Consider the following 27,262-nt stretch of genomic DNA (forward strand, 5'->3'; position numbering starts at 1 on the left):
TTTTATTCATTCATTCATCAAATATGTACTGAATGCCTTCTGTCAACCAAGCACCAGGAATACAACACTGAACAACTTAGACAAAGGTTGTGCGCTTATGGAACTTACAATCTAGTGAGGAATATAGATTCATAAACAAGCACAAGATATAACTGCCACAATGGGGAAATACATATAGTTCTATTAGAGCTATAAAGAAAGATGTGTTGTAGCTGTATTATTCCAAGTAGTATCCAAACACAGGAACCAGATTATCCTCAGAAAACATTAAATAGTCTGACTCAGAACCCACAGCTAAAGGAAAAATTAGAAGACTGGAGAGGATAAACAGAGGGGTGAGGAGGTTTGGGAAGGAATTCTAACATTTGAGTGCCTCTCATGCCATTTAATCTTCAAAACAACTGGTAGGTGCGGTGAACACTTGGGACTGGATCTCCAGCCTCCACTCCCCCACTCAGACATGCAACAAATACACCCAACCTTTAATGACATGATACTGCTTCCCAAGGTTATACATGCAAAAGCTATTGGGGCAGGGATCTGAACTCAGATCCATCACACAATTCTAGAGGAGAATGATATGCCAAGTTGAGGAGTTCGAACTTTGTTAAAAACAAAGGCTCTGGAACTCAAATGTCCATTCAAATCTTAATTTCATCACTTACTATGTGACCTGAAGCAAGGTTCTTAGCTTCTCTGTGCCTCCATTACCTCATTTATAAAATAGGGATAATCAGACCTACTTTATCAAGCTATTGTGAGAATTAATTAATGTGTAAAACACTTAGAACAGTGCTTGGCACAAAGCAATCCCCTATTAAGCTACAGGAAGTCAATGGAAATTTCTGAGTAGTTTGATCAGAATTACGGTTTAGAAAAATCAATTTAGTAGAATGATGTAGAGGGGAACACACAGATGTGGGAAAATTATGGCAAATTTTTATGAAAAGCATTCAAGGTCTAAATGAAATGACGGTGAAAAATGGCAAAAAACTAAGGTACTGCAGAATTTGAATCAACAGAATTGAGCAAATGACCAAATGTGGCAATCAGAGAGCAAAGGGAGTAAAAAATGATCCTCTGATTTTCAACTTGGAAGAGAATGGCAGTGCCAGGAACAGGAAGAGGACCATGTGAGCATGACTTATAAAGAAGGTTCTGTTACAATTTATATAGGGAGTTTTTTTTAAGCAAGTTTTTCCTAAAAGATAATTTAAATGCAGCAGGATTTAACACAATAATTATTATATTAGTAGGAAATGTCTAAGTTTTATAAACTAAATATTGAAGTTATATTTTTCACTTATTTTCTTTCAAAAAACATGGTTCTAAAAAAATCTAATACCACTACTTAGAGATGGGAAAGCAAATCAAATTAACAATAAAATATAATATATCCATTTCCCACTGCAAAATTAGACTCATACGACCAAATATTAATACAATAGATTGTTGGTATGTAATTACTTACAATTCTCAACTTCCCACTTTAATAAGAAAAATATGATCCCACAGGATTCTCTGTAAAGAATATTATAACTATTGTTTCTAATATAAAATTAAAAGGCACAAGTTACGTAGGGTAGTATTTTAAAAATAAAACCCTTGTAAATGTAGCAAATTTTTATAAAAATCACATTGAAAAAATGAAACTTCTGAAGTAAGATTCTTACATATACTGACAATATTAAGAAGCTAGCTTTAAGAACTTCAGAAGCTCAAAATGTGAGATAAAAGCAGACTAGTTAAGAGTGAAAAAATAACCCAGCACTACAGATTGTTTCTCCTACAGAAATAGAAAACTTTAGGAAGTAATGAAGCCATTTTCTCACCTCTCACTTATTCCACATCTATCTCACTTACTCCCCCAAACACGCCCCCCTCAAAAGAAAAAAAAGAAAGAAAACACTAAGGTCACCAATTATCTCTAACTTGATAAATCCAATAAATACTTTTCTGTTTCTCATCTCACAACACTTGTCAGCCATCAGCATACAAAACAGTTCATCATTCCATCATTTTGAAACACTTCCCTTTCTGAGCTTTGCTAACACCACACACCCCTGGTTTCCCCCATCTCTCTTGCCATTCTTTCACTGTAGACTTTCCTCTCCCACATCGATACATTATAGATTTCTCAGGGCAAAGCCCTGTTATTTCCAATTCTCTATCTACACCCTTTTCCTAGATAAGCTCATCCATTCCCTTAGTTTTAATACTGACAATAAGCCCAAATTCGTATCTCCAGTCCCAACCTTTACTGTGAACTACAGATTTACTTTCTTAAACTGCCAACCGGACATCTCTAAGCGGGTATCTCATTGGCAATTAAAACTAGACCAAATGTCCAAAATAGAACTTTTGATTCTCTCCCTCTGCCCTCAAAATTATTTCATATATTCATTCTACAAATATTTACTAAGTATATGCTCAGGCCCTGTGCTACATACACTAGCACAGTATGAACTTGTGGGAGACAGATAAGTTGTAAAAAGGGCTATGAAGGATATAAACAGTGTGTCCTGATCGAAAATAGGGAAGAGGACTGCTATTTTTGATAGGATGTTCAAGATAAGCCTCCACAATATTATATTCTCTCCCCCAGAAAATAGTACGCATCTAACTGCTCCAGCCAGAAACCTAGGTATCTGTTCCCCACAGACAACTCGTCAGGTGGCTCTACAGGGTTCTAACTCCAAAATACACCTTGAAGTTGAAGAGAGCTCTTAAGAAAGCAAAGAAGAGAGATGAGGACAAGTAATGACAACTGTAATAAATGTCACAGAGGGAAATGCAGTAAGCTATGGAAGATATTACGGTGAAACCTGACTCAGTCTGGGAGAAATCAGAAAAGGCTTCCTGGAGTTAGGATAATTAGGATAAGCACAGAAGATCACTGCAAAAAAGCTAAACAAAAAAGGTATGGAACACTATGCCAAGAAACAGGGAACAGCATAGCATGACACATTCCAGAACCTAAAACAAGTCCAAGGTGATAAAATCATAAGAGAGGGAGAGGGGATTAAGACAAGGCCAAAGGAAGCAAGAAGTTATCAGACAAATGCGATCACATCAAAAGGGCACATAAGTTTATTTGAAGTCTTCCAATGGCCAAAAATGGACAATTTGACTATAATGGATTAAAACACATTAAACTCCAAGAGCTCATGATGATACTAATAAAATGATAATTAAAATGAAAACCTTCCCTGAACAACTCATAAATTATTCTGAAAAATGATAAAGGGAAACAATCAAACTTTTATGCTGCCTTTCCTATAGCAAACAGTAACCAAATAGGTGGTAAGAGAAAGTTCTTCCAGGAAATACAGAAAGAATTAAAGATTCACAATATCACCATTTCAAACCTCTAACAAGATAACAAATTCAGGCAAAAATCAACAAAAGACAGTGAAACCACTAGTGAGAAAAAAAATTTTATAATGTAGAATAACGTTGATACCACCTGAAATCAGTAATCAGTCTTAGCATCACTAAAGTGTGAGAACCGGACATTATGTAACTCTCTCTGATGGATAGAAGTGCAGAGCAACATCTATGGAATATTTTTATTTTAAAAAAAAACTGAACTTGAATCTAATAAAGTATCCATCAGTTTTCAGGAAAGAGAGAATAGGTTACAAAGCAGTGGTTCTCAAACTTGAGCATCGCAATCACCTGGAGGGGGCTTGTTAAAACATTGCTGGGAACCAGTGCATTAAACTATACAAAAGCAAACAGCCAAATGGAGAATGTGAGAAATTTTATAGGAAAAATAACCCAGTTCCAACTACAAAACATATTTAAAAGGGGGAGGGAGATGTTATAAATTACTCAAGCAATGTAACTGCGAATGCAATATACAGACTCTTAAGGTTCTGATTCAAACAAACCTACTGTAAAAAGGCATTTTGAGACAATCGGGAAAATTTGAATATAGGCTTAAATAATAATTAAAATGTCTGTTAATACTCTTAAGTGTAATAATAAAATGTCTATGTTTAAAAAAAATGACCTTATGAAAATTTTAAAAAATCAAGGCTAAAGACTTTGCAAAAGCCATACAATACAGGGACACTTGAAGGAGTTTGGGCCTAAACTGAATGGTTTACATGTAACTAACTGGGAGATCATCATAGTAACTTCTGGTTCCTGAAAGCCTTGTGCTAAGCACTGCATTAAGTACTTTACATAACTTATCTCTTTGAATTCTTAAAATAACTGTAAAGAAAATGTTAAATTCTATACCATTTTGCCAGCTGATCTTGATCAGAATTTGCATTTTTTTAAAGGATGAAGTGTTGAAAGCAGTTTGGAGAAAAGCAAGTGTGATGGTAGAAAGACCCATTAAGAAATTGTAGCAAAAAGTTACGAGTTCCTGCTACAAACAACAAGAGCAAATAAATGTTCATGCATTAGGACTAAAGCAAAAATATGGAAAATTACTTTTTGAACAAAACGTGAATTGTCCTACAGACATTTAACTATGGAATGACCTTTTTCACCAAATTAAAACTTTTTTCAACAATTTTATTTTTAAAGCAATCATTTTATACGTACTGCAGTTACTGGACTTACACTTAATTCTTACTTCCACTGGAAAAAGGATCATATAGTTATCTATACTGCTACTTGTCCTATCTCCCAAGGTTGTTGTGAAATAGCACGAGATAACAAATGAGAAAGTGCTTTGGCAACTCTAAGGTAGTATTACACAACTATATAGTAGACTTCACATTTTTTTAAATAGACACAAAAATGTTTTTTCACATGAATGACTTGAGACCTCTGGTAACTTGACTACCCCAAATCAATCTTTGCCCAGAAATAGAAAGCCTTTACAATTGTCACCTTTTAAATATCCCTCCTGAACCTGCTTTCTACTGACTCAACTCACTGGATGGCTCGATGTAGTATTATCTAGACTGCACTTTCGTTTTTCCAAAAGAAATGTTTAAAGAAAGTCATTAGATGAGCATCGCAAGACATTTCTTTCCCAGTGGGAAAGACAAAAACCTACAAACTGTTTTACTGAGCACTTTTCCAAGAGGTTCACAACTGAGAGTTTTCCTCCTCGTAAGTTAAATTACTTTCCAATTACTACTTCAATTCCACATGTATTACTGAATGTTAACTAATGTGACCTGCATTAGCAAGAGTGGATGAATAATTTTAATACCAAAACTTTTTAAACCAGTGAAGTACAGTCATTTCACACTTCTGCCTGTTGCAAAATTTAACAGATTCTCATTTTTTCCTACTACGACTGCAAAACGATAGCTCTCTGCTGTCCTACCAAGTATGAGTGATTTGACATTGAGCCTAGCTATATAAATGTAAGTTTCCACACCGCAACACGTATGAAGGCTGTTTGAAAGACAATCTTTTCAAATGCAGCTTGACGACTAAATTTTACCTGAATTCTGGTTTACATTATATTAAGTCTTATAATTTTAAAGTTTTTCTACCAGCAACAGATACTGCAATAAAAATTTAACAAAGCCTGTAACGACACCAAATATTTGCTATCGTTTTCAATTTTTAAAGGCTTCTTGTAGTAACAGTTCCAAGGAGATGGTTCTTTGGTCAATTCTACCGCCACGCTTCATTTGATTGGGTCCTGCTTCAGTCCGGTCAGTAGTAACCATAATCTCTTAGGCTTCACATTTTTCCTTCAATAATATTACAGTAAGGCCGCTTGGTCTGGTAACCGCACACCTCCAATTTTAGTTTCCAGAATCCTGAAAAAACGGCACCTTGCCCACTCGCTCCTCCAGCCTTCTCTACACTCACGAAGGTTGGCCAAAACGTGCAGCTCTCTCCACACCACCAACCAAGCTGGAATGGAGCACCCAGAGGGCGACTGGTCACGGGGAGGAGGGAAGAACTTGGCCCGGAGGATGGCGGCTGAGGTCCAATCCAGCCCGCGCCTAACTCTCCCTGCCACCAGAAAGGCGCGTGGACCCTACCTCAGGCCGCGGTGCTCGCTCCAGAGGGGCAAAGCCGCGCGTGGCTGCTGAGCAGGACGTAAACAAACCGACCCGGAGGAGGGGGAAGGGGAGTGGGGGGTGGGGAGAGGACCTCGCTGCAAACCTCCAGCGCAGGTCCGCAGCTGCCTGGCCCCTCCCGACCGCGGCCCGGGTCCGGGTTCCGGCGCGGCGCTGCCGCGCGGGCGTGCACACCGAAGGCCCCAGCGCGTCTGGAACCCAGAGCCACAAGGCCGTCAGCTCCGCGCCCCCCGCCCCGCAGCGCCCTACCTGAACACGCAATCCGGGTCCCGCGCGTCCCGACCAGGCGCGCCCAACCCGTTTCTCTTGCTGAAGAGCTTCTGGAACAGAGTAGGAGCCATGCTGGCCACAGCCAAGCCGGGGTCTCGCCTCAGGGCGCTTACTAGGCCCCCGCTCCTAGAGCCGCCCCGCCACCCCCATGGGCGCCTCAGTCATATGACAGAAATTAGTCACTTCAAACGGCCACGGCGCGCGGGGCGGGGCGCGAGGCAAAGCCGGCGTTGATTGGCTGGCGGTGAGCCGCGTCACGTGGCGGCGCGCGGAGCAGGGGGCAGGGTGGGGGCGTGGGGCGGAGCAGGCGCCCATAGGCTGGCGAGTGGATTTCCTCACGTGGCGGCTCACGGGGCGGGGCGTGCGCGGAAGCGAGTGGAGGGGTGGGGTGGCCGGGGCAGCCAGGCGGGAACGCCCTCAGGTCCGGGTTCTCTGAGACGCTGTCCGCTGCTCTCTGAGGCTACAGCGGGGTAGCGCAGGGACAACGTCAGGGACTGTGGAATGCAGAAGCCTTCTGCTCTGCGCAACCTCAACAAAACGAGATGCTTAGAGCACCACGGACCGCCAACCCTCCCTCGTCGTCCGCTCTCAGCCCCTGTGGCTTCGCACCTCCATCCGGCGCCTGGCGCAGTCCAGTGTCCCCCGGAGCCGATAAAGGCACACGAGGGTTACGGGTGCAGCTGGGGCAAGGCTGGACTTTGAGCCGGTGGCCCCAGGCCCGCCCGCGTCGGGTCGCGAAAAGTGTGGCCTCAGAGCTTGACGCGCTGGGCCGGCTCACGGGGTCTGGTGAAGGACCCTGCCAAGACACCCGCCACAGCCATGACTTTCAGCATAGATGACTTTCAGCATAGATGGCTTCGACCTGCAGGCAGCTGCTCTCAGAGTTTGCGACTAGTTCCTTGAATCCTGCCTGACACTGGGAATTAGCCCCATCGCAGAGTTAGCGATAGGAGGTTTAGGATTTAGGTTCAATATGAATGTGTAGGTATGGAGGGAGAGAGAAAATGTGGAATTGTAACAAATGGGTTTGATAGGATGGAAACAGCTTTCCAAAGAAGAAAAACATTGCTCAGAATGACCTTACAGTCTTAATAAACCCAGGGAGCCAAAATTTATCAGTGTTTGGATTAAACTGGTCTTATAAATTTTCAGCACCCCCACTCATTCACCCACTCCCCCTCCAGGATGAGAAGTTTTGTACCATGGAATGCAATTCTCTGACAAATGTGTCAGGAAATGACTGGTATGTGGTTGGAAGGTTAGATAAAAATACTTTTTTGAGAATTTAAGCATACAAATCAAATTGTCTCAAGTGGCTACCAACTCCTACTGATTTGCAGCTAGAATTTAACTATAAAATAAGTGGTCTTATATAGAAAAAAGAAAGTAATCAGCAGAATATATATCTGAGAATATCAGTGGCCAATATGTTTCAGCAGTACAATATTTTTTAAAGTATATATATATATATATATATATATATATATATATATATATATATTTAAGAAACTAATTCATTCCACAAATGTTTAAGTGCCCTTGGTCTAAGCACTGGGTATCCAGAGCAAACAAAAAAGAGACAGAGCTAACTTTCTGTATGAAAAGACAGTAACTAAGTAAACAAGGTAGTTTCAGAGTAGTATTCTGAATAAGAACTAAACAATGAAATGAGGGAGTGGAAAGGTTTCTCTGAGGAGGACACATTTGAAGTGCTCAGGTTAAGACTTATTCAAAGTTCCTCTGTATATGGCCCAAGCTCCAGAAGTTACTGGGCAACACAAGAATAAGATAGCAGGACTACATCACCTATTAAGATAATCTTCTGGATTCTAGTGCCAAACACTGAAAACTTTCTTAATACGGCAAAATGAGCTATGTATATTTTTCTCACAAAATGTGAACATGGAATTTTTGTAAACAAAAAATGAAGTCAATGCAATTTTTCAGAAGTGAGAAAATGCACATCCTATAAGTCAATTAATGAATGAAATAATCGTTTGGGTTTTTTTTTTAATATTAGCTAAGTTAAACTAAACGAGTGTGAATGTGGAAGGAGTCGGAAGCCTGTCGATATAGGACCAGACACTGAGGACTCATGTCTCGTCCATGTCTGGCAGAGGGAAGTGTAGTTCGAGGTCCCCTCAAAAGAAAGTTTCTAAATACTTTAACGTTGTGTGCTTTCATATAGGAAGCCAGTTACCTCATGGATAATTACAGATATTAATAGTAAAGGAGAGTACATTACTGTTTGCAACAGAGATACTTTGGACTTACTGGACTTACACTTAATTCTTACTTCCACTGGAAAAAAGGATCATATAGTTATCTATACTGTAATAGCTTCGTAGTCTTATTTAGTCTTATACTTGAAAGGTACAGAAAAAAACTAAATTTACTTGCTATCATTCATCACATATCCCTTATGTTACAGCATAATACACAAATATTAGAATTGAGAGGACTGAAATGATACACATTTGTCATAAAAAGGACATAAAACTCTACTTAATTATACAGATTAAATTGAAAATATTTTCAAGTTCAATAATTGTGTATATTATTTTTTTCCTTTTATTTAACATTACCTCTTCCCACAAAGCAGCTGGTGTCTTAAAGTAGCCTCTTTAAGTTTAGGACATCAACAGGAGGAAATGTGAGAAAGAAATTATTTATTCATTAATGCTATGTGAATGTGGAACTGTTGGGTTAGACAGATTAGACATAAGACCTACACTTTCACTCAGGAATGGAAGATTCAGCCTCCCTCCAAACCGTAACAGTCTGTCAGTCTCTGTCCATCTACTTCCAATATCATAAAAGACTCTCTTCTTTTTAGCAGATATAGGGTACTCTCTTCTGGTTAGCAGATATAGGAAAAGGTGGCAATAAAACTGGAATTTTGCTCCCTTAACCACCATGCAAATAAACATGGCCTCAATTGTGCTAAATTTTCCTGAAACAAATTTTCATTGATAACATCTCAAAACATTTAGAATCAAGATGATCAAGTAAGACTGCCTAAACACACTTAGATGAACTCAGGGAACCTCAGTTTCAAAAACTCTTAAACCAACTAGTGATTTACTCCTATCTAATAAGGGACTGGCAGTGGTTTAAGAAAACATTCACTTATTTATTCAACAAATATTTCTTGAGTCCCTCCAAGGTCCCAGACTCTGTTCTAGACACTGAGGATACAGTGCTGAACAAGAGAGTCCCTACTCTCAGGAATTTAGTTCTTAATGGGAAGAAGCAAAATAAACAGTATGTTTGCAAGTTCTACTAGGAGCTAGGAGATAAATAGTTGACAGAAAGCAACTGGAGGGAGCCAAATTTAGATACGGTGATCAGGAAAGGCTTCTTCAAAGATGTGGAATTTGAACTGAGGTATAAAGAATTAAAAGGAACCAACATGGGAAAAAGATAGTGAAGAACATTCTGGCAGAGAGATGACAAAGTACAAAGGCTCCAAGACAGGAATGGGCTTTACCTGTTTGAAGAAGAAAAAGGAGGCCAGAGTTGCTGAGTATACTCTGGGAGGGGAGATGTTTGAAATGTGTTAGAAAAACATAAGGGGCCAAATTATGTACAATCTTGTAAATCACAGGATGTGTGATCAGAGCTATTGCTACCACATATTTTAGGCAAGAGCTGATGGTGGCTAACTGGGGTTATTTTGGAAATACAGCTAACAGGACTTCTAATAGGAGCAAAGGGGGAAAAAAACAAGGACTGACTCCTAGGTTTTTGCCTTGAGTAACTAAATGGAAGTCATGTCCTGATATAAAGACCGAGGGAAGCACAGGTTTGAAGAGGAAAATTGAGCAGATTAAGTTTGGATATATTAAGTTTAAATTGCCTATTAGGCATCCATGTGGAGATTCTGAGTGGAATGTATGGGGAGAAGCCAGGATGGGAGAGAAAAACTTGGGAAGCATCAGCTCATATATAGAATTTAAAATATTGGAATGGATGAAAGAAAGTGTACACACAAAAGATGGTCCAGGACTAAGACTCAAAGAGGACAATACTTACAGGTCTTAAAGAGAAGGATCTAGCAAAGAATGAGGAGGAGTAAGACGAGATAAGAAAATGTCCCCCAAACAAGGCAGGGGTCAACTGTGTTGAATGTTGCTGAAAATTTAAGTGTCCATTAGATTTGTCAACATGGATATCTTGACGAGCAGTTTCAATGGAGTCGTGTGAGTGAAAGCCTCAATAGAATAGGTTCAAAATAGAAAGGGTAGAAAGGAAGTGGTAAAACAAGTATAGACACCTCCTCTGTTTTGCTAAAATAGGAATCAGAAAAATAAGAATTGAGAGAAGATGGGAGGAGGAAAAATTGGATTTCCTTTTTTTTTTTTTTTTTCAGATGGAAGGTATTAGAGAATTCTGTATGCCACTGGAAATAATCTAATAGAGATGGTGAAATCAAGTACCTACTACGCTCCAGGCAATAAGAATACATTAACAAAAAAGACAGGTACAAACTTCACCCTTAAGAAACTAACAAGTAAATAAGCAAACAAGTTATTACACATTGTGATAAGTGCTTTTAAGGAATCAAACTTTCACCTTCAATATAAAACAAATAGGCCTGAAATCCTCACCATGAATTCTATTAGAAGTATACAAAAGAAGGTTCTTTATATAATGGCAAACTTCCATGACAAACATTCCTTCAACAAATATTTTTTAATTTATGTTTAATATTTAAGTGTCTGGTAGCTGGGCTAGAACTTGGAAACACAATGAAGAACACGATATATTTCCTGAACTCCAGGAGCTCACAGTACAGGAGAAAAAACAGAATATTACAGGCAATTATAGTAGATTGTGATAAGGGCTATGCTGTGGGCAAGTTCAGGATGCCGTGGGAATGCAAGGAAAGACAACCAACCTCTGGGGGGAATTAAGGAGAGTCTCTGAAGGAAGGAATAAATAGGGATTAAAAATAAAAATAGGAGAAGCTAAAGAAAAGAGGAAGTGGGCAGAGAAAGTGTATTTCAGGCAGATGGAGCAGCACATGCAGAATTGGAGGGAAGAGAGAATATAAAAATTCAGCGACCTATAATATAATCTAGTGGTAAAATTGGACTGGGTTAAGAAAAGTAGGTAAAAATACATTTAAAAGATTAGATTTTTATCTGGTAGACACTGGAGAGCTACTGAGGGATTTTAAGGAGAAAACAATACTATCAGATGAGCATTTCAGAAAACTCCCTGTGGATGCATTGTAGACGATTGACTATAGGGTACAAGAATAAAGACTGAGAAACCAGTGAGGAGGCTGTTACATTAAACCAGACAGGAAAGTACTGGCATGAACTCAGAATAGCCATAGGAATGGAAGACAGTGGAAAACACTGAGGGTTATTTAGGACTCAAAATCAACAGGACTTCATGATGGACTGCCTGTGAGAAAGCAAGAAATGGGATGAGTCATGGATGATGGTCAAGTTTCTGGCTCAGGTAACTTGCATGGATGAAGATGTCTGGCACTGAAATAGATAATAGGAGAAAGAACTGCTTCAAGGGAGAAGATAAGTTCAGTTTGGGATATGTTGAGTATGAGATACCATGAGATCCCCTGTAGTGATGACAAGTAAGCTTGTCAGAACATCTAGGAAGGTCCTGATTGAGTCCATCAGTCAGGATGGTCTATGTTACACATGATAGAAAACACAAAGTAAACTAGCATAAGCCAAAAAACAAAAACAAACGAAGAGAAAAAAAAAGAAAAGAGACTAGTTCTCCTAACTGGACCTAAATAGATGGACAACGCATGCACAGCTGCATACAGGGACTGCAACAGTGCTGTCAAGAATCCAGTTTCTCCATTCCAGTTCTAATTTCTCTGTGTGAACTCCATTCCTAGGCAGGGTCTCCATTTGTGGACTCAAGATGGCAGCCAGCAGCTTTCCTTTCAGGTAAAATCCAAGAGAAAAAGTCTGTATCCCAGCAATCCCAGAAAAAGCTCTGAGATTTAATCCAACAGGATCATTTTAGGTCTTGGGCCCATTCCTGAACCAATCACTGCGCCAGAGTTGAGAGGGCTATGTTAATCGACTTAAGCCATTAAAGGGACCACTCTTGGAACTAAGAGTGGGATCAATCCCACCCAAACCATGTGGCTTGGAAATTCAAAATCCAATTAGGATGCAGGTAGAGGGGAATAGAAATATAGTGATGAACAAGATGTAGCTTCTTCACTCAAGGAGTTATAGTCTAGGAAGAAAATCAGACAAGCAATTTTAATACATTGTGATAAATGCTATCACATGGGCAGCAAGTACAGCTGCTGTGCGAATACAAGGAAACACACTAGCCTCTTTGGAGGACAGATGCCGGGACAGTCACAACACACGGCCACTAGCAATATCCATAGCAGTTAGAGACAAAGATTTGGGGTCAACTGCACAGAGATGATAACTGAAGCCAGTGGTAGATGAGGTCACCCAGGGAGACTGTAACATAAGAGGCCCTAGACTAGAACTCCAGGAAACACACAAATTTAAAGACAGAGGAAACCAAGCCTTCAGAAGAAATGGAAGAGAAATGCTAGAGATGAGATAAAAGCTGGAGAATAATGCTTCAGAGAGGCTATTCCTTACTGGAATCTTTCAAGAAGCAAGAACATAATAGTCTGCAACAACCTAGCTGGGAGAGGTTGAGTAAGATGTGAAATGAAAAATACCTCTTAGATTAGCATAACGGAGTTTGCTGGTAGCCTTAAGGGGACCGGTGTCATTGAAGAACCAGAGTTGAAGCCAGTCAGGCTCTATGTATAGCGCTGGGGATAGGGAGAGGAGGAAGAAGGGTTGGGGAGTGACGAATCAGTGAGAAAGCAGAAAGCACTCTTTTTAAGAAACATGGGCATGAACAGGTGAAGAATGATTGCGTAGGTAGAAGAACATATGAAGTAAAGGGAGGATTTAAGGTGTAAAATGATTCAACATTTTACAATGCAGCTTAGAAAGAAACAGCAGAGCAGGAGAGGTTGAAAATAACATTTATCTGGGAAATCTGGGCATCATACTCTTCATATAAACATATATGCTATATATATACAATATGAAATAAAGAGACTATTCATAACTGAATAAACCATGATTAATTAAACCTTGGAGAGGTGAAAAAAATATTTGTCAAAAATTTTTAAATGGAAATTACATAATACCTAGCTGGCCTTTTGTGCATTTTTAACTGAAATTTTCTGGGTACTTATGACCTGAGATAATTTTTTTTTCATGAAGTACAATTTAAAAATATAATTTTAAATGCTTAAAAATGAAATTTTATTAGTCATATGCTGAAATAAAGTGGTCCAGTCCCATTGGTGACCTTTTTTACATCACAGACCATTTTGAAAACGTGATGAAAACTATGGAGGCCCTCTCTCCAGAAAGAGATGAGTTCCTTTTTTGATGCTCTTCCAGGGAGGTTCACAGAAAGACCTCTCAGCCCTACCCACAGATATAAGGTAAGATACAACCTTCTCCTAGGACTTGCCAACAGGAATCCTCTTTGGACTTCTCATGTCTGACAGACAGGAAGCAGGCTTATCCTACTTTGCTTCCTCTTAATCATAATTAAAGTTATGTCCTTCACCCCTAAGCCTTGAACACCAATTGCAACTCCTTCCTCCTTCCCACCTTTCCTTGGGCTCTAGCCAATAAAACAAAAACAAACAAATAAAAAATACTGGACTCAAATAGTCCTGCCTTCAAATCCTGGCTCTGTCACTTTCGAAATTACACCATCCTGGCCAAGTATTTGCCTCTCTGAACTAGCTATAATTTTCCTTAACAGCAATATGAAATTATCAAATACTTATTTCCTCTAGCCCCACTCTAAAATCAGTTATCATTCTTTCTCACAGGAACCTACCACCGGATTAAACTATCAAATAATCCATTATCGTTCTCATTGTCTCCCCTTGCCCTTGGATTATAAACTCCTTGAAGGCTGGGAATAGGCCTTCTATTTCATTTCTTCTTCCCCCACTGCTTATCACATTTCTGCTTTGAAAAACCACCATAGGAGTTAACAGCTTAGTTGAGTACAGATTTAGAATTCAGGTCTAAATTTCGTTCTAGTCACCATCATTAAGGATCTCTTATGCATTTCCTAACAACTTTCCCATATTTCACCTGTAGATGAAAATATAAAACAGAAATCACAAAGCTTTGTTAGTGGCTTACGGCATTGTCAAATCATTTACAAGAATATCTTTATGAGACTCCTACTTAAAAATAAATACGATGCTGATTATGTAACCTCAAATTAATTCATTGATTTTAGAATTTTCTTTCTTATGAAAGCAGCTTTGAAAATTTGACTCATATTCACTTTTATGTATAATTACATTAGTAAAACCATCAGAGTTAAAAATCTCTCCAATAGTTATAGAACTGTGTCTGTCAACTGACAACAGGATCCCTGCTTTGTAGGAAGGGCATTGTTTAGATGTGACAAGTTATATTACAAAAAAAAAAAAAAAGTCCTACAGATAGTATTAGCTAAAGAAGGTTGTTTAGGGATGAGGTAATATATTAAATGCTTAGGGTATGATTGACTGTACATATTACACATTCCCTGCTTCAGCAATCCTTGAGTGTAGAGTTTCTTTCAGTCAGACCTGGAAGTAGGTCTCTCACTCATGTGGTTCCAATTAAGTTCTGTTAAAAATAGCTCATAAGCATTTTCATTTTTAGTACTTCAACAACTTTACTAAATTTAATCCATACAAAGGATAAATTTGGGGGGAAAACAATCAAAAGAAGTTACACAGTACCCTTGTGTCGGCTTTTTATAAATAGTGGCTATTATCTATTTAGTGTAGTCCTCTAATATAAGCTATTTGTTCTTATTTTACAATACAAACACATATATTGAACAAGCATACAGAAAAATGTTTCTTTCTTAACTTATTAAGATTAAATTACAAGAATCTCCGTAGAATTCCATTAGCAGGGTATATCACAAATAATTAGAGAATTCTGTTTTTTGAATTTCATATAATTTCAGGCAGACATTTTGCTTTATAGACTCTGACTTCACATTCAGGTCTTCAAAGTAGTGAAAATTCAGCCACAGCTGCTACATCCTGCCATTTGTTTTTATTATAATATCTGGAGAAAAAAAATATAACAGTAGATTACTTCATATATATCACAAGCAGGTATCCAAAAGTTATTAGTAATCAGACACTGGGGGAGAGAGCTCTTGATGCCCAGGCCACCCTAGTTTCACCCCATCAAGCCTTAGGGAAACAAATCCAGAGGCCTTAAAAAAAAAAGAAAGAAAAGGAATAGCTGACCCACTCCTTCTTAGACTTGATGAGGACACTCTCTTTGGAGACACAAAGAGACCTGCTCAATAACATTCCAGTGGAAAGCCCAGCAAAGACGGCTGTCAGTGGCCATCAGAAGGCCTCTAACCTCAGCCTTGTAATGTGGAGTTTATCCACTTGTGCTTCTCATCTCCGTCCTCCTCAGCCATCACCCAGGCAGAAGCCCCTCGCACTTTCCTACTCACCCTTCCTTGGCATTCTCCTACTCTTTATTGTGACTGAGCCCAAGTTCTTTTCAATTCAGAATTCTGGGGCCTTGCTCCCACCCACATCTTGTACCAGGAGATCCAGAGTGGAGCCAGCTATACCTGTTCCTACTGCTACTTTCATACTATGATATACCTCTCCCACACCTAATCAGCCTATCTATGTCACTGGTTCTCAAACTTTGTTGTACCTTAGAATTAACTGAGCTTTTACTAATAAACGTCCTGATATCCAGGCCACACTTCGTAGCACTTAGATCAGAATCTCTGGGCAAGGGACTCAAATATCCAGGCAAGTCTGATGTGCAGCTAAGATTGAACACCAGAGATCTATATCTTTGCCATTCAAAGTGTAGTCCACGGATTTCATCAGCAACTAAGAGTTTGTTAGAAATGTAGAATTTGGGGAGCTATTCCACACCTACTGAATCAAAATCTCCATTTGTAACAAGATCCTTACAAGTACAATTACATTCACAAGTACATTAAAGTTTAGGAAGCACTGGCTATTCTGCCCTCTACTCCTCCTTATTGTTGTCTTTACTGACCTCAGACAACGTCTGCTCGTTTATTAAAGAATTTGGAAACTGGGCTACAGTCATCCTCTCCACTCCAACTTTTGAATAACTTCCCAAGTAGGTAATCATCCCACCCACTACCTAGTCTCACCTACCCCTCCTTAGCCTCCATATATAAATCCAAGACTATGCCCTGTATTTTCCCATGACCATAGCCTAGAGAGCACCATTTCTGAAACTTTACAATTCTAGAGACCTGGAGTCATCCTCTAAATGTCCTTGTCTCTCAAGGACATTAGGTACTTGTACTAGTACCTAATTAGTCACTAGGCTCTGGCAGTTATACCAATAAAAATTTCCACTTTAGACTGGTTCTCAAACCCAGCGATATCCTCACCAGATTGCTGAAGCAATGTCATGGGAATTTGCATCATTTATAAATTCCCCAGGTGGTCTGAGTACCACACTTTGAGATATACTGGCTCAGATCCTTATTTTCTCAACTTTGTTCGTCAAGACTTTTGCAAAACTCCCACCTGATCTTTCTGCTTTCAAACTCAACTTCTTTCCAAGTCACTTCCACACTTGTAGCCAGAATGATCAAATTAAAAAGCAATTTGAAAAAGAGAAAATAAAAAATCAGTATGGCTCTCCATTATCTGTCTCCTGGTGCTTACTCAAAACTCAAATTCTCAGAGCCCAATCTCCACTCCAACTGACGTAACTACTTTCAGTTCCTTAACTACCGAGGATGCTTTAAGCCTCTGTCCCTTTATTTACGCCGGGGCCTCTGCCTAGAAACCGTGTGCTCAGGATACCCCTGAGGGCTTCAAATCATCCTTCAGAGGATTGTCCACCTTCTATGTACCTCAAAAAGGTCCCACATAGAGCTCTATGAAAGCTTCTATGCCTCCATTGGACTTGTTTTATATATCTGATTTCCTCCATGAGATTACAAACTTCATAAAGACAGCTATGTCTCTATCTCAATATTATCAGCAACTAACTGTGTTGAGCACATGACATCCAGACACACTAAATGTTTGCTGAATGAATGAAACAATCAACTGCAGAACTTCATCTTTTTAGTCTATAGCTACATGACATTAAATCAACAGTCTTAAAAGGTCTCCATATCAAACTTGTTTGATTTCCTTTTCCCCAAGAAACTGATTGGTATACTTCACCTCTGTATCTGTACTGGATCAATGTGTCTGTGTCAAAGACAATATACATTTACCTGCTATATTCTTTATATGAGATGGCACAACCAAACTTATCATCAAAGACAATATCCACACAATATATTTTAGGCTTTTTGCAATGTAATAAAAAAAAAGGAATCATTTTCAAAGGGAAATATAGTAAGCTACACTTGAGGAGTTAACCTAACCTGTAGAAGTAAATAACAATTATTGCATAATGAGTGATTATTATATGTCAGACACTTTACATAGATGATCTATAATCCTTGCAACAACTCTGTAAGGTAAGAAATACTATTATGCCAATTTTACAGATAAGAGGATAAAATTAGAGGATTTAAGGAATTTACTCAGAGCTAGATTTGAACTTAGGGATGTCCTACTCTTTTTTTTTTCTTTAATTTTATTGGGGAACAGTGTGTTTCTCCAGGGCCCGTCAGCTCCAAGTCATTGTCCTTCAATCTAGTTGTGGAGGGCACAGCTCAGCTCCAAGTCCAGTCACCCTTTTCAATCTTTAGTTGCAGGGGGCACAGCCCACCATCCCATGTGGGAATTGAACTGGCAACTTTGTTGTTGAGAGCTTGCGCTCTAACCAACTCAGTCATTTGGCCGCCCCTTCGGAAGCTCAGTGGCAGCTCGTTGTCTTCAATCTTGTTGTGGAGGGTGCAGCTCACTGGCCCATGTGGGAAACAAACCAGCAACCCTGTTGTTCAGAGCTCGCGCTCTAACCAACTGAGCTATCCGGCCGCCCAGGGATGTCCTACTCTAAGTGATTTCTCCTATCACCCCTCAAATATTCAAATCTTTTCCCATCTCATTTCTGTGTGATATTTCTGCCAGCTATTGTTACCTAAAAATTCAAACGTCTCACTAAAAATATATAGGTATCCAGTTAAAGGCTATTATCCTACTATTAGCTTGAGATGAGAATTTATAACACACCCTTTATCATCTCTTCTGGAGATCAAAGTGAAATAGAAATCTTCAAATCTTACTATAAGGATAGCTACAGGTTTTGTCTGATTTTCCAAAAGGTATTGTTAGCTTAGAAGTCTTCCCTGACACTTCAAAGCAAAGTTAAAAGTACGTATCCCCTTCTAGGTTCCTACAGTGCCTTGTTCCACTTCTAGCTTATCACCTTGCAGAGAAGACTGTGAGGGTGATCGTATCACTAGTCAGTAAGCCTGGGAGGGTTAAGGCTGTGCGCATATCCCTAGCTGATATCATAGTTCCTGATACATGCTTGTTGGCCAAATTAAAGTATTTTACTAAAGTAAATGTTTTAGACATCCATTGCTATAACTGTAAGAAGTACAAAACGATGATTGTCCAAGCCTCTTCTTGGCAAAATAATAATAATAATAATAATAATAATAATAATAATAATCTCTGTTTAAATAGAAACCCAATGAGTAAAGCAAAGGAAGCAAAACTGCTCTGTCTGGATGAACTAGGAAACTCAGAGCCCTAGCTACTCTAACCCCCATCCCTTATTTGACAGCTACCCAGTCAAACTACCAAGAACCAGGAAAGCTGAGTTCTAGTTCTTATTCTGCCAGTAATTCATTGTGTGAACTAGGATAAGTCACTTATTGATCTGGCCAGATCATTTTTGTTATGTAAAATGAGTGAAATAGACTAGATCATTATATGGTTCTCAAATTTTAGTGTTTACTGGAATCACTTTGAGAGCTCATCAAATTGCAATTTCCTGAGCCTTATTTCTAGAGATTGTAATTTACCAGGTCTGCAGTGATTCTGGTGCAGGTGGTCAGAGGACCACATGCTGAGAAACCTTGGACTAGACATTTTCTGAGGGCTCTCCTATCCAACTGCACCATTCTTGGACCTCTACTTACCCACACCACCTCCTCTATCACCTTTCTTCTGGACTTCTCTAGTGGTTCACTTTCACCACATTTTTTCTTTAATCAGCACAGTGGCAGTTATTAATGAACCAGCAGCATAATGAACAGGGGGTCCTAGACCATCAAAAGTGAGCTGCACCCTGTAGATTAGATTACTGCCAAACGAGCTAAAACGTTAAATGCCACGACTAAAAATAAGCTGCTGCATGTTTAAAATAACACGATCACTAGTTAGCTTGAGGCTTTGCTATTTTTACTAAAGGAAAGTAGAGGACAAGTGGCCAGAGGTTGAAAGGGAATTGCTTAAATGAGGAAGCTGCGAAATGAGGTGAGAGCCTAGCAAGAAGCCAGAAGGTGGCACAATTGGTTTCACATGAATCAGGGTCCTCTGTGATTTAAACTAAAAACTTTGGTCTAAATACTCAAAATAACTTCCCAGACACATTTTCATATTGCTTTGTTGCATACTGAAACCCAGAATTGTGGCATTACATGATGTCTGAAACCAATATGGCAGGTCAAAAAAGATCAAATTAAGTTTCTCTATTTTTCCGTTTTTAACTTTTTATTTAAGTATAGCATACACGTATGTATACTGTACACCATTACAGGTTTTCATAAACAACACACCAATATAACAAGCATCCAGATAATAAAGCAGAACACGACCAACACCCTAGAGTTCCTTCTCATAACCATTTCCAGTTACTACCGTATCCCCAACAAGAATATCCACTATGGTGATTTCTATCATAGTTTGGCTGGCCTAGTTTTGCACTAAATATAAGTAATATTAAATGTACTCTATTATCTCTGGCTCCTGATGTGAGACTCATCAATATAGTTGCATGTAACTACACTGTTGATTATCACTGCTATATAGCACTTCGATGATTGAATATACCACAGTTTATTTATCCATTCTACTGTTGATGGGATTTTGGACAATTTCTAGTTTGGGGCTATTGTCAATACTGCTGTTATGAACATTCTAGAATAGATCTTTTGATGAACATATGTGCACATTATAATTGGGTATATTCCTGCAAGTGGAATTGTTGGGTCTCCAGGTTCCAGGGAAATGGAACTGCTGGGTCTCTTTCTACCTCAGTGAAATTTCTAGCGGTCTAGTGAAATGAGAGCTATGCCTCCTAAGGTAAAGGATAAGTTGTTGCATCTGGCCCCTCCTACAATCAAAAAAGGGGCACAATGCCTAGTGGGCCTCTTTAGATTTTGGAGTCAACATATTCCTCACTTGAGTGCACTACTCCAGCCCATTTACCAAGTGACCTAAAAAGCTCCTGGTTTTCAGGGGGTCTCAGAACAACAGAAGGCTCTGCAACAGGTCTAGGCTACTGTGCCACCTGCTGTGCCACCTGTACCACATGATCCAGCAGGTCCACTGGGGCTTGAGTGGCAGTGGCACATAGAGATGCTCTTTGGAGCCTGCAGGTGAATCACAGCACAGGTCCTTAGGACTTTGGAGCAAGGCCCTGCCACTCTCTGTTTATAACTACTTTCTGTTTTTGAGAAACAGCATTTGGCCTGTTATTGGGCCTTATTAGAAACTGAGTATTTAACCTTGGGCCACCAAGTTATAATGGGAGCTGAGCTACCCATCACGAATTGTGTGCTGTCTGATGTACCACACCATAATGTTGGCTGTGGGAACAGCATTTCGTTATCAAATGAAAATGGTATATATCAGATTGAGCTTGAGCGGGCCCTGAAGGCACAAGTGAGTTCTACAACGAGGTGGCCCAAATGCCCATGGCCCCCACTCCTGCTATTAATACATTAGCTTCTCTCTTCTAGCCTGCACTTATGGCATCATAAGTGCACTTCTCTGCGATCAGTGGATGAAGGAAAAGAAAACTCAAGGCTGGTTTACAGATAGTTTTGACTGATACGCAGGCACCAGCTGAGAGTGGACAGCTATAGCATCTACAGAGTGGACATCTACAGTTCCTTTCTGGGACATCCTTGAAGGAAATTTGGAAGGGATACCCTCCCAGTGGGCAGAACTTCGAGCAGTGTACTTCATGTTCACTTTGTTGGAAGGAAAATGGCCAGATGTATAATTACATACTGATTCATGGACTGTGGCCACTAGTTTGGCTGGGTGGTCAGGGACTTGGAAGGGGCATGACTGGAAAATTGATGACAAAGGAATGTAGGGAAGAGACATGCAGATATACCTCTCTGAATGGGAAAAAAATCATGAAGATATCTGGGTCCCAAGTGAATGCTCACCAAGAGGTGACTCAGCAGAGGAGGATTTTTAATAATCAAGAGGATAAGGCAACTGACTCACCCTGTGGATACCAGTCAGCCCCTGTCCCCAGCCACCTCTGTCATTGCCCAGTGAGCTGATGAACAAAGTGGCCATGGTGGCAGGCATGGAAGTCATGTATGGGCTCAGCAAATGGACTTCCACTCGCCTAAGCCAACCTGGCTACGGCCACTGCTGACTACCCATCTGTCAGCAGCAGAGACCAACACCTCGTGCCTGAGTGACCCGCCAGCTACCTGGTGGCAGGCTGATTACCTGGACCACTTCCACCACGGAAGGTGCAGTATTTTATTCTTACTAGAATAGACAATTACTCTGGATATGGATTTGCTTTCCCTACAGGCAACGCTTCTGCCAAAACCACCACCCAAGGACTTACAGAATGCCTTATCCACCATCATGGTATTCCACACAGCATTGCTTCTGATCAAAGAACTCACTTCACAGCAAAAGAAGTGTGGCAATAGGCCCATGCTCATGGCCTACCATGTTCCGTACCATCCTGAAGCAGTTGGCTTAATAGAATGGTGGAATAGCCTTTTGAAGACTCAATTACAGTACCAGGTAGGTGGCAGCCCCTGCAGGTCTGGGGCAAGGTACTCCACAAGCCACAAGGCTGTATATGCTCTCAATCAGCATCCAGTATATGATGCTGTGTCTCCCACAGTCAGGATTCACAGGTCCAGGAATCAACGGGTGGAAATAGACATGGGATCACTCAGTATTACCCTTGTGACCCACTACCAAATTTTTGCTTCCTTTTCCCATGACTTTATGCTCTGCTGGTCTGGAGCTCTCAATTCCTAAGGGAGGAATGATTTTACCAGGAGACACCAAAATGATTCCACTGAACTGGAGGTTAAGAGCGCCCCCTGGCCACTTTGGGGTCCTCATGTCTCTAAGTCAACAAGCAAAGAAGGGAGTTACTGTCCTGTTTAGAAACTGGACTACTACTCTGCAATGGAGGTTAAGGAAGAGTATGTCTGAAATACAGGAGATCCCTTTGGGCATTCTTGAGTATTAAGGTCAATGAAAAACACAACAATCCAATTCAAGCGGGGCTAGTAATGTCCCAGACACTTCAGGAATGAGAGTTTGTGTCACCCCACCAATTAAAGAATCATGGCCAGCTGAGGTGCTTGCTGAGGGCAGAGGGAATATGGAATGGGTAGTGGAGAAAGGTAGTTATATCAGTTAGGCCAACATGACTAGTCAAGCAAGTATCTTTTCTTCCCTCCCTTATGATCATATCACCCAACATAAGATGCATTAAAAACAGTTAACTTTATATCACAGTACATGAGTTACAGGGTATCAGGGACAAGAGTAACATCACCCAAGGACTTTGTACCCTCTTCTGGGGAAGGAGTTAGCACATTTTCAGTTGTATATAGGACAGTTGTATTGAGCTAGGCAGAAGTATGACTTTGTTACTGTCTTTATTCAGAGAATAAATATGGCTTAAGGAGATGTGTATGAATGCATAGTTAACACGGAGAGGACTGTAATGGTTAGCTGTTATGTCAACTTGGCTAGGCTGTATCACCAATTATATTAAGTACTAATGTTGGTGTTGCTGTGAAGGTATTTTGTAGATGTGGTTAACATCTATAATAACTGATTTTAAGTAAAGGAAATTATCCTTGATAATGTGGGTAGAATTTATCCAATCAATTGAAAAGCCTTAAGAACAAAACTGAGATTTCTCTGAGGAATAAAAGAAATGCCTCCTGAGGACTGCATCAGCATCATCTCCTGCCCAAGTTTCCAGCCTGTCCTACAGTTTTCAGTCAGACCCTACAACTGCATAAGTCAATTCCTTGAAATGTGTGTATACACCCTACTAATTCTGTTTCTTTGGTAGAACGCTGCCTGATACGGCACCCACTATTCCCTACCACTATGCTAATGTTATCAGAGAGATAGAAAGTCTATTATATGGTTTCTGTCCTTGAAAACTTCATAACCTAAAGAATATAAAAAGTCAGCATTGTAAATTATATCAGGTAGTGTTACATTATTAAGTGTTAAATGAGTAGCACTGAATTAAGTATTCAAGGAACGTAGAAAAAAGAAAAAGATCTCTGCAGATTTAGGGAATGCTCAGAGCAGGCTCTGTGGAAGAAATGGGGACAAGGATGACGAGTAGACAACTTAGTTGAATTGAAGTTATATATAATCTATTAAATTTCAACTGCTTCACTGCCTGATTATTCATCAAAGGCTCCCAAGATCCACTGAGTAGTTAGAAATTCTGCCTGATAAAGCAGTGAGGGAGGTGCAGAAAAACCTAAACTTGGAGTTTAGAAGCCTTAAAAGATTGAACTCCTCTATACCATTTGGTAGCAATATGATATTACACAAACAGCATACTACTTTAAGCCTCAGATTCTTAATATATAAAATGAGTACATATCCTATCATTAAAGTCATAATGAGAAATAAATTAGATATATAAGGTGCTTAACTCAGTGCCTTTCACAGAGGAAGTGCTCAACCAATACTAAGTGAATGCAAAAATATCTCCATATCTTTAAAAAGAATGCTACTAAAATAAAACCCACCAATACTAAATTTCAAATATTTATAAGAGGAAGTATCCTAGATATATACGAGGTGTAACCAAACAATATGGTCAATGTTTAAATTTAAAAAAAATTATTATAGTAAAAGACACATTGTCATTAATCCCCCTCAAAATACTCCCCCTTGCTTCGAACACACTTATCCCATGTTCTTCACACTTTCTGAAGCAGTATTGGAAGTCTTCTTTCGTGTCTTTAGTTGTGCTGTTGTGGCTGCCTTGATATCCTGAATCATTTTGAGTTTGGGAAAGAGCCAGAAGTTGAATGGTGCCAGATCTGTTGAATAAGGTGGATGAGGACACACCATAAGTCTTTATTTGACAGAAACTGCCATATACCAGAAGCAATGTGTGACATGGACCACACCATGGTGGAGTATGATTTACAGCATACTTTAAAACACACCTTCTCTCAACCGTAGCTTACACCCTACTGATTGCACTGAATAAGTTGAAACTTGTCTCACACTGTTACTAAGGTTCCCATATTGAAGATTCCTGTCTTTCCATTGATGGCACTGACTCGGCAGCAGCATTCACCGTATTTTGTGATCACAATAGAAATGCTCCACATCACACTCTGCTTTTGGTAAGGCAATTTCTGTCAAATATAAACATTACGGTGTATCCTCATCCACCTTATTCACCAGATCTGGCACCATTCAACTTCTGGCTCTTCCCCAATGTCAAATTGACCATGAAAGGTAAACGTCATTGAGGCAGCCATGAGAGCACAACTAAAGACACTCACGAAAGAGGACTTCCAGAATTGCTTCAGAAAGTGGGAAGAATGATGGGATAAGTGTGTTCAAAGCAAGGGGGACTATTTTGAGGGGGATTAATGGCTCATTCTTTTACTATTAATAATTTTTTTTAATTTAAACGTTTATTGTTTGATTACACTTTGTAAATTTTAAATCGATGGCATTAGCTAATTTTTCAAAAAATGAAGTCATTGCTCTTTTGATCAGGTTCTAAAACCTGACCAAACTTTATAATTTCACTATTTCCACTTTGTGCAAGAACTTTGAGAACACACTTTATGACTGAACTTCCTGTGTACAAAAGGAACTTACAATGAAGACATGTTTCATATCTTTCAAGAAGTCGGCTCTGCATTCATACTACAGTACCTTGAGGAATATCTTTAGGAAGAGAATATTTCTTCTTCTTTAAAATAACACCTTTACTTTTTACTTGTCTAGTTCCTGGTGATGCTCTAATAATACAACATATTTCTGATGTATTTGAAGGAAACTGAAAGAGAAGAAAAAGCAGATATTGCATAATTCTTCCAGGCACTATATTTGTATGTTGTTTTATTTCAAAGGCAAACAGTCTTAACATCTATATTTTATAAATTATTAACAATAGAAAGCATTTATGAAATGCTTACTCCACTCCAGACACTAATTGGTTTTAAAACATTTGCTTATTTAATACTCACAAGAACCAGGCAAGGCAGATTATATTATCCCCATTTGTAAAATGAGGAAACTTAGGTTCAGAGAAGTTAGATAGCTTATTCAAAGACAGAGAGAAAGTAAGGATAGAGTTGAGATCCAACCACTCGAAAGTGGGAGAGGAAGTTTACCTGATATACTGAACTAAAACACAAATTTGAATTTAATTCCGAATCAAACACTATATTTCCTAACTCATATAATTTCGACAATTTCCCATCAAGCAGACAGTCTCCAGAATGAAGAAATATCATATCTTTCAGAAGTTATATATCTTGTTTCTTGGAACACAGAAGTAGAGATATGTATTTATCAAGGGCTCCTCCATTTTAAATAAAGCCCATATAGAAACTGCTTCTACTGTAAAATTCCATATCATCCTCTGTGGTGGATATTTGCTATTTTCCTGTCCAGCATTCATTTTCCATCCTTCTGATACTGAACAGAGCCAGAATTTTCTTGGGAGAACCTACTCATTCTCCCAGCCTGCATGCCATCCCTTCCTTATAGATCAGGTGGAGCTGATAATACTTCTGAGCACCAAGACGGCCACAAGACCCAGTCTAACCAATCCATGTATTCCATGGCCCTGGACACAGTGACTCACTCAGAAGGACACTGTAAATGGGCCAGCAGGAAGAAGGAAATGCTGACCCTGAGATGCTGACCCTGTGATTCTGGCACTAAGCCAGAATCTTAAAGGGGGCTAAAGTGGTGCCAGATTGATATTTAACCCTAGCTGTAGCTGTTGTCATAGAAACAGATATAAATACTCTTAGGATGATGTGATCCTCAATGTAAGCCTATAGGAATCTTATCAAATAAGAGCAAGAAAAATGATTTGGGTCAGGGTCAGTGTCAGACTTGTTCTTCAAGATTCAGCTCAGAATAGTACCAAGCAGAAATGATGGACAAAGTACATTTTACATCCTCTATAATTTTATTATAACAACAATAAAGGAAGCACTGAACTCATGAGAAATCAAGCTACCATGTGTAAGACTGTACAAGAATATCAAACAGTGGATTTAAGCCCCCAAATCAGAAGATATTAGAACTGCCACATCAGGCTAGAATAACAATGTATGAAATAACTAAAGGATTAACAACTCAAATCTCATGGATGAGTAAGCAAACGGAGACTATCAGGAATGAAAAGCAGACTTGAAAATGAAACAACTAGAACTTCTTGAAATGAAAAATAAAGCTATTGAGATAAAAATTTGATGGAAGGCTTAAGTAGCACAGTAGACACAGCTGAAGAGAGAATTACTGTAGAAATTAACCAGACTACAACAAATAAGTGAAAAATATTAAATATGGAGGACAGAAAGAAGCTTAACATATACTAATTACCATTCCAGAGAGAATAAAACAGGTAATAGCTGAGAAATTTCCCAAGTTGATGAGAGACACAAGTCTACAGATTCAGGAAGTCTAATAGCCCAAGCAAAAGTACAATAAAAAAAAAGAATAGAAAAAAAATACTAAT

The 27,262-nt window shown here is 39.3% G+C and overlaps 2 protein-coding genes across 3 annotated transcripts in view; both read right to left on the reverse strand.

Moving 5' to 3' along the window:
• FNIP1 (folliculin interacting protein 1) overlaps positions 1–6,469 on the reverse strand; it is a 117,106-nt gene extending 110,637 nt beyond the window's left edge. Inside the window, exon 1 of one of the 2 annotated variants that reach the window (XM_019756042.2) lies at positions 6,258–6,469. In XM_019756042.2, coding sequence (XP_019611601.1) covers positions 6,258–6,349 — 92 coding nt within the window. In that variant the 5' untranslated portion in view covers positions 6,350–6,469. The remainder of the gene's footprint in view (positions 1–6,257) is intronic. The other variant, XM_019756043.2, reaches the window with a different exon arrangement.
• MEIKIN (meiotic kinetochore factor) overlaps positions 6,463–27,262 on the reverse strand; it is an 82,295-nt gene continuing 61,495 nt past the window's right edge. The window contains exons 13-16 of the mRNA XM_074314104.1: positions 25,441–25,564; positions 12,080–12,201; positions 6,841–7,074; positions 6,463–6,738 (exon numbers count right to left, since the gene is read on the reverse strand). Coding sequence (XP_074170205.1) covers positions 6,463–6,738; positions 6,841–7,074; positions 12,080–12,201; positions 25,441–25,564 — 756 coding nt within the window. The remainder of the gene's footprint in view (positions 6,739–6,840; positions 7,075–12,079; positions 12,202–25,440; positions 25,565–27,262) is intronic.

The sequence above is a fragment of the Rhinolophus sinicus genome, linkage group LG10, assembly GCF_036562045.2.
Source record: "Rhinolophus sinicus isolate RSC01 linkage group LG10, ASM3656204v1, whole genome shotgun sequence".
Taxonomy (NCBI): domain Eukaryota; kingdom Metazoa; phylum Chordata; class Mammalia; order Chiroptera; family Rhinolophidae; genus Rhinolophus; species Rhinolophus sinicus.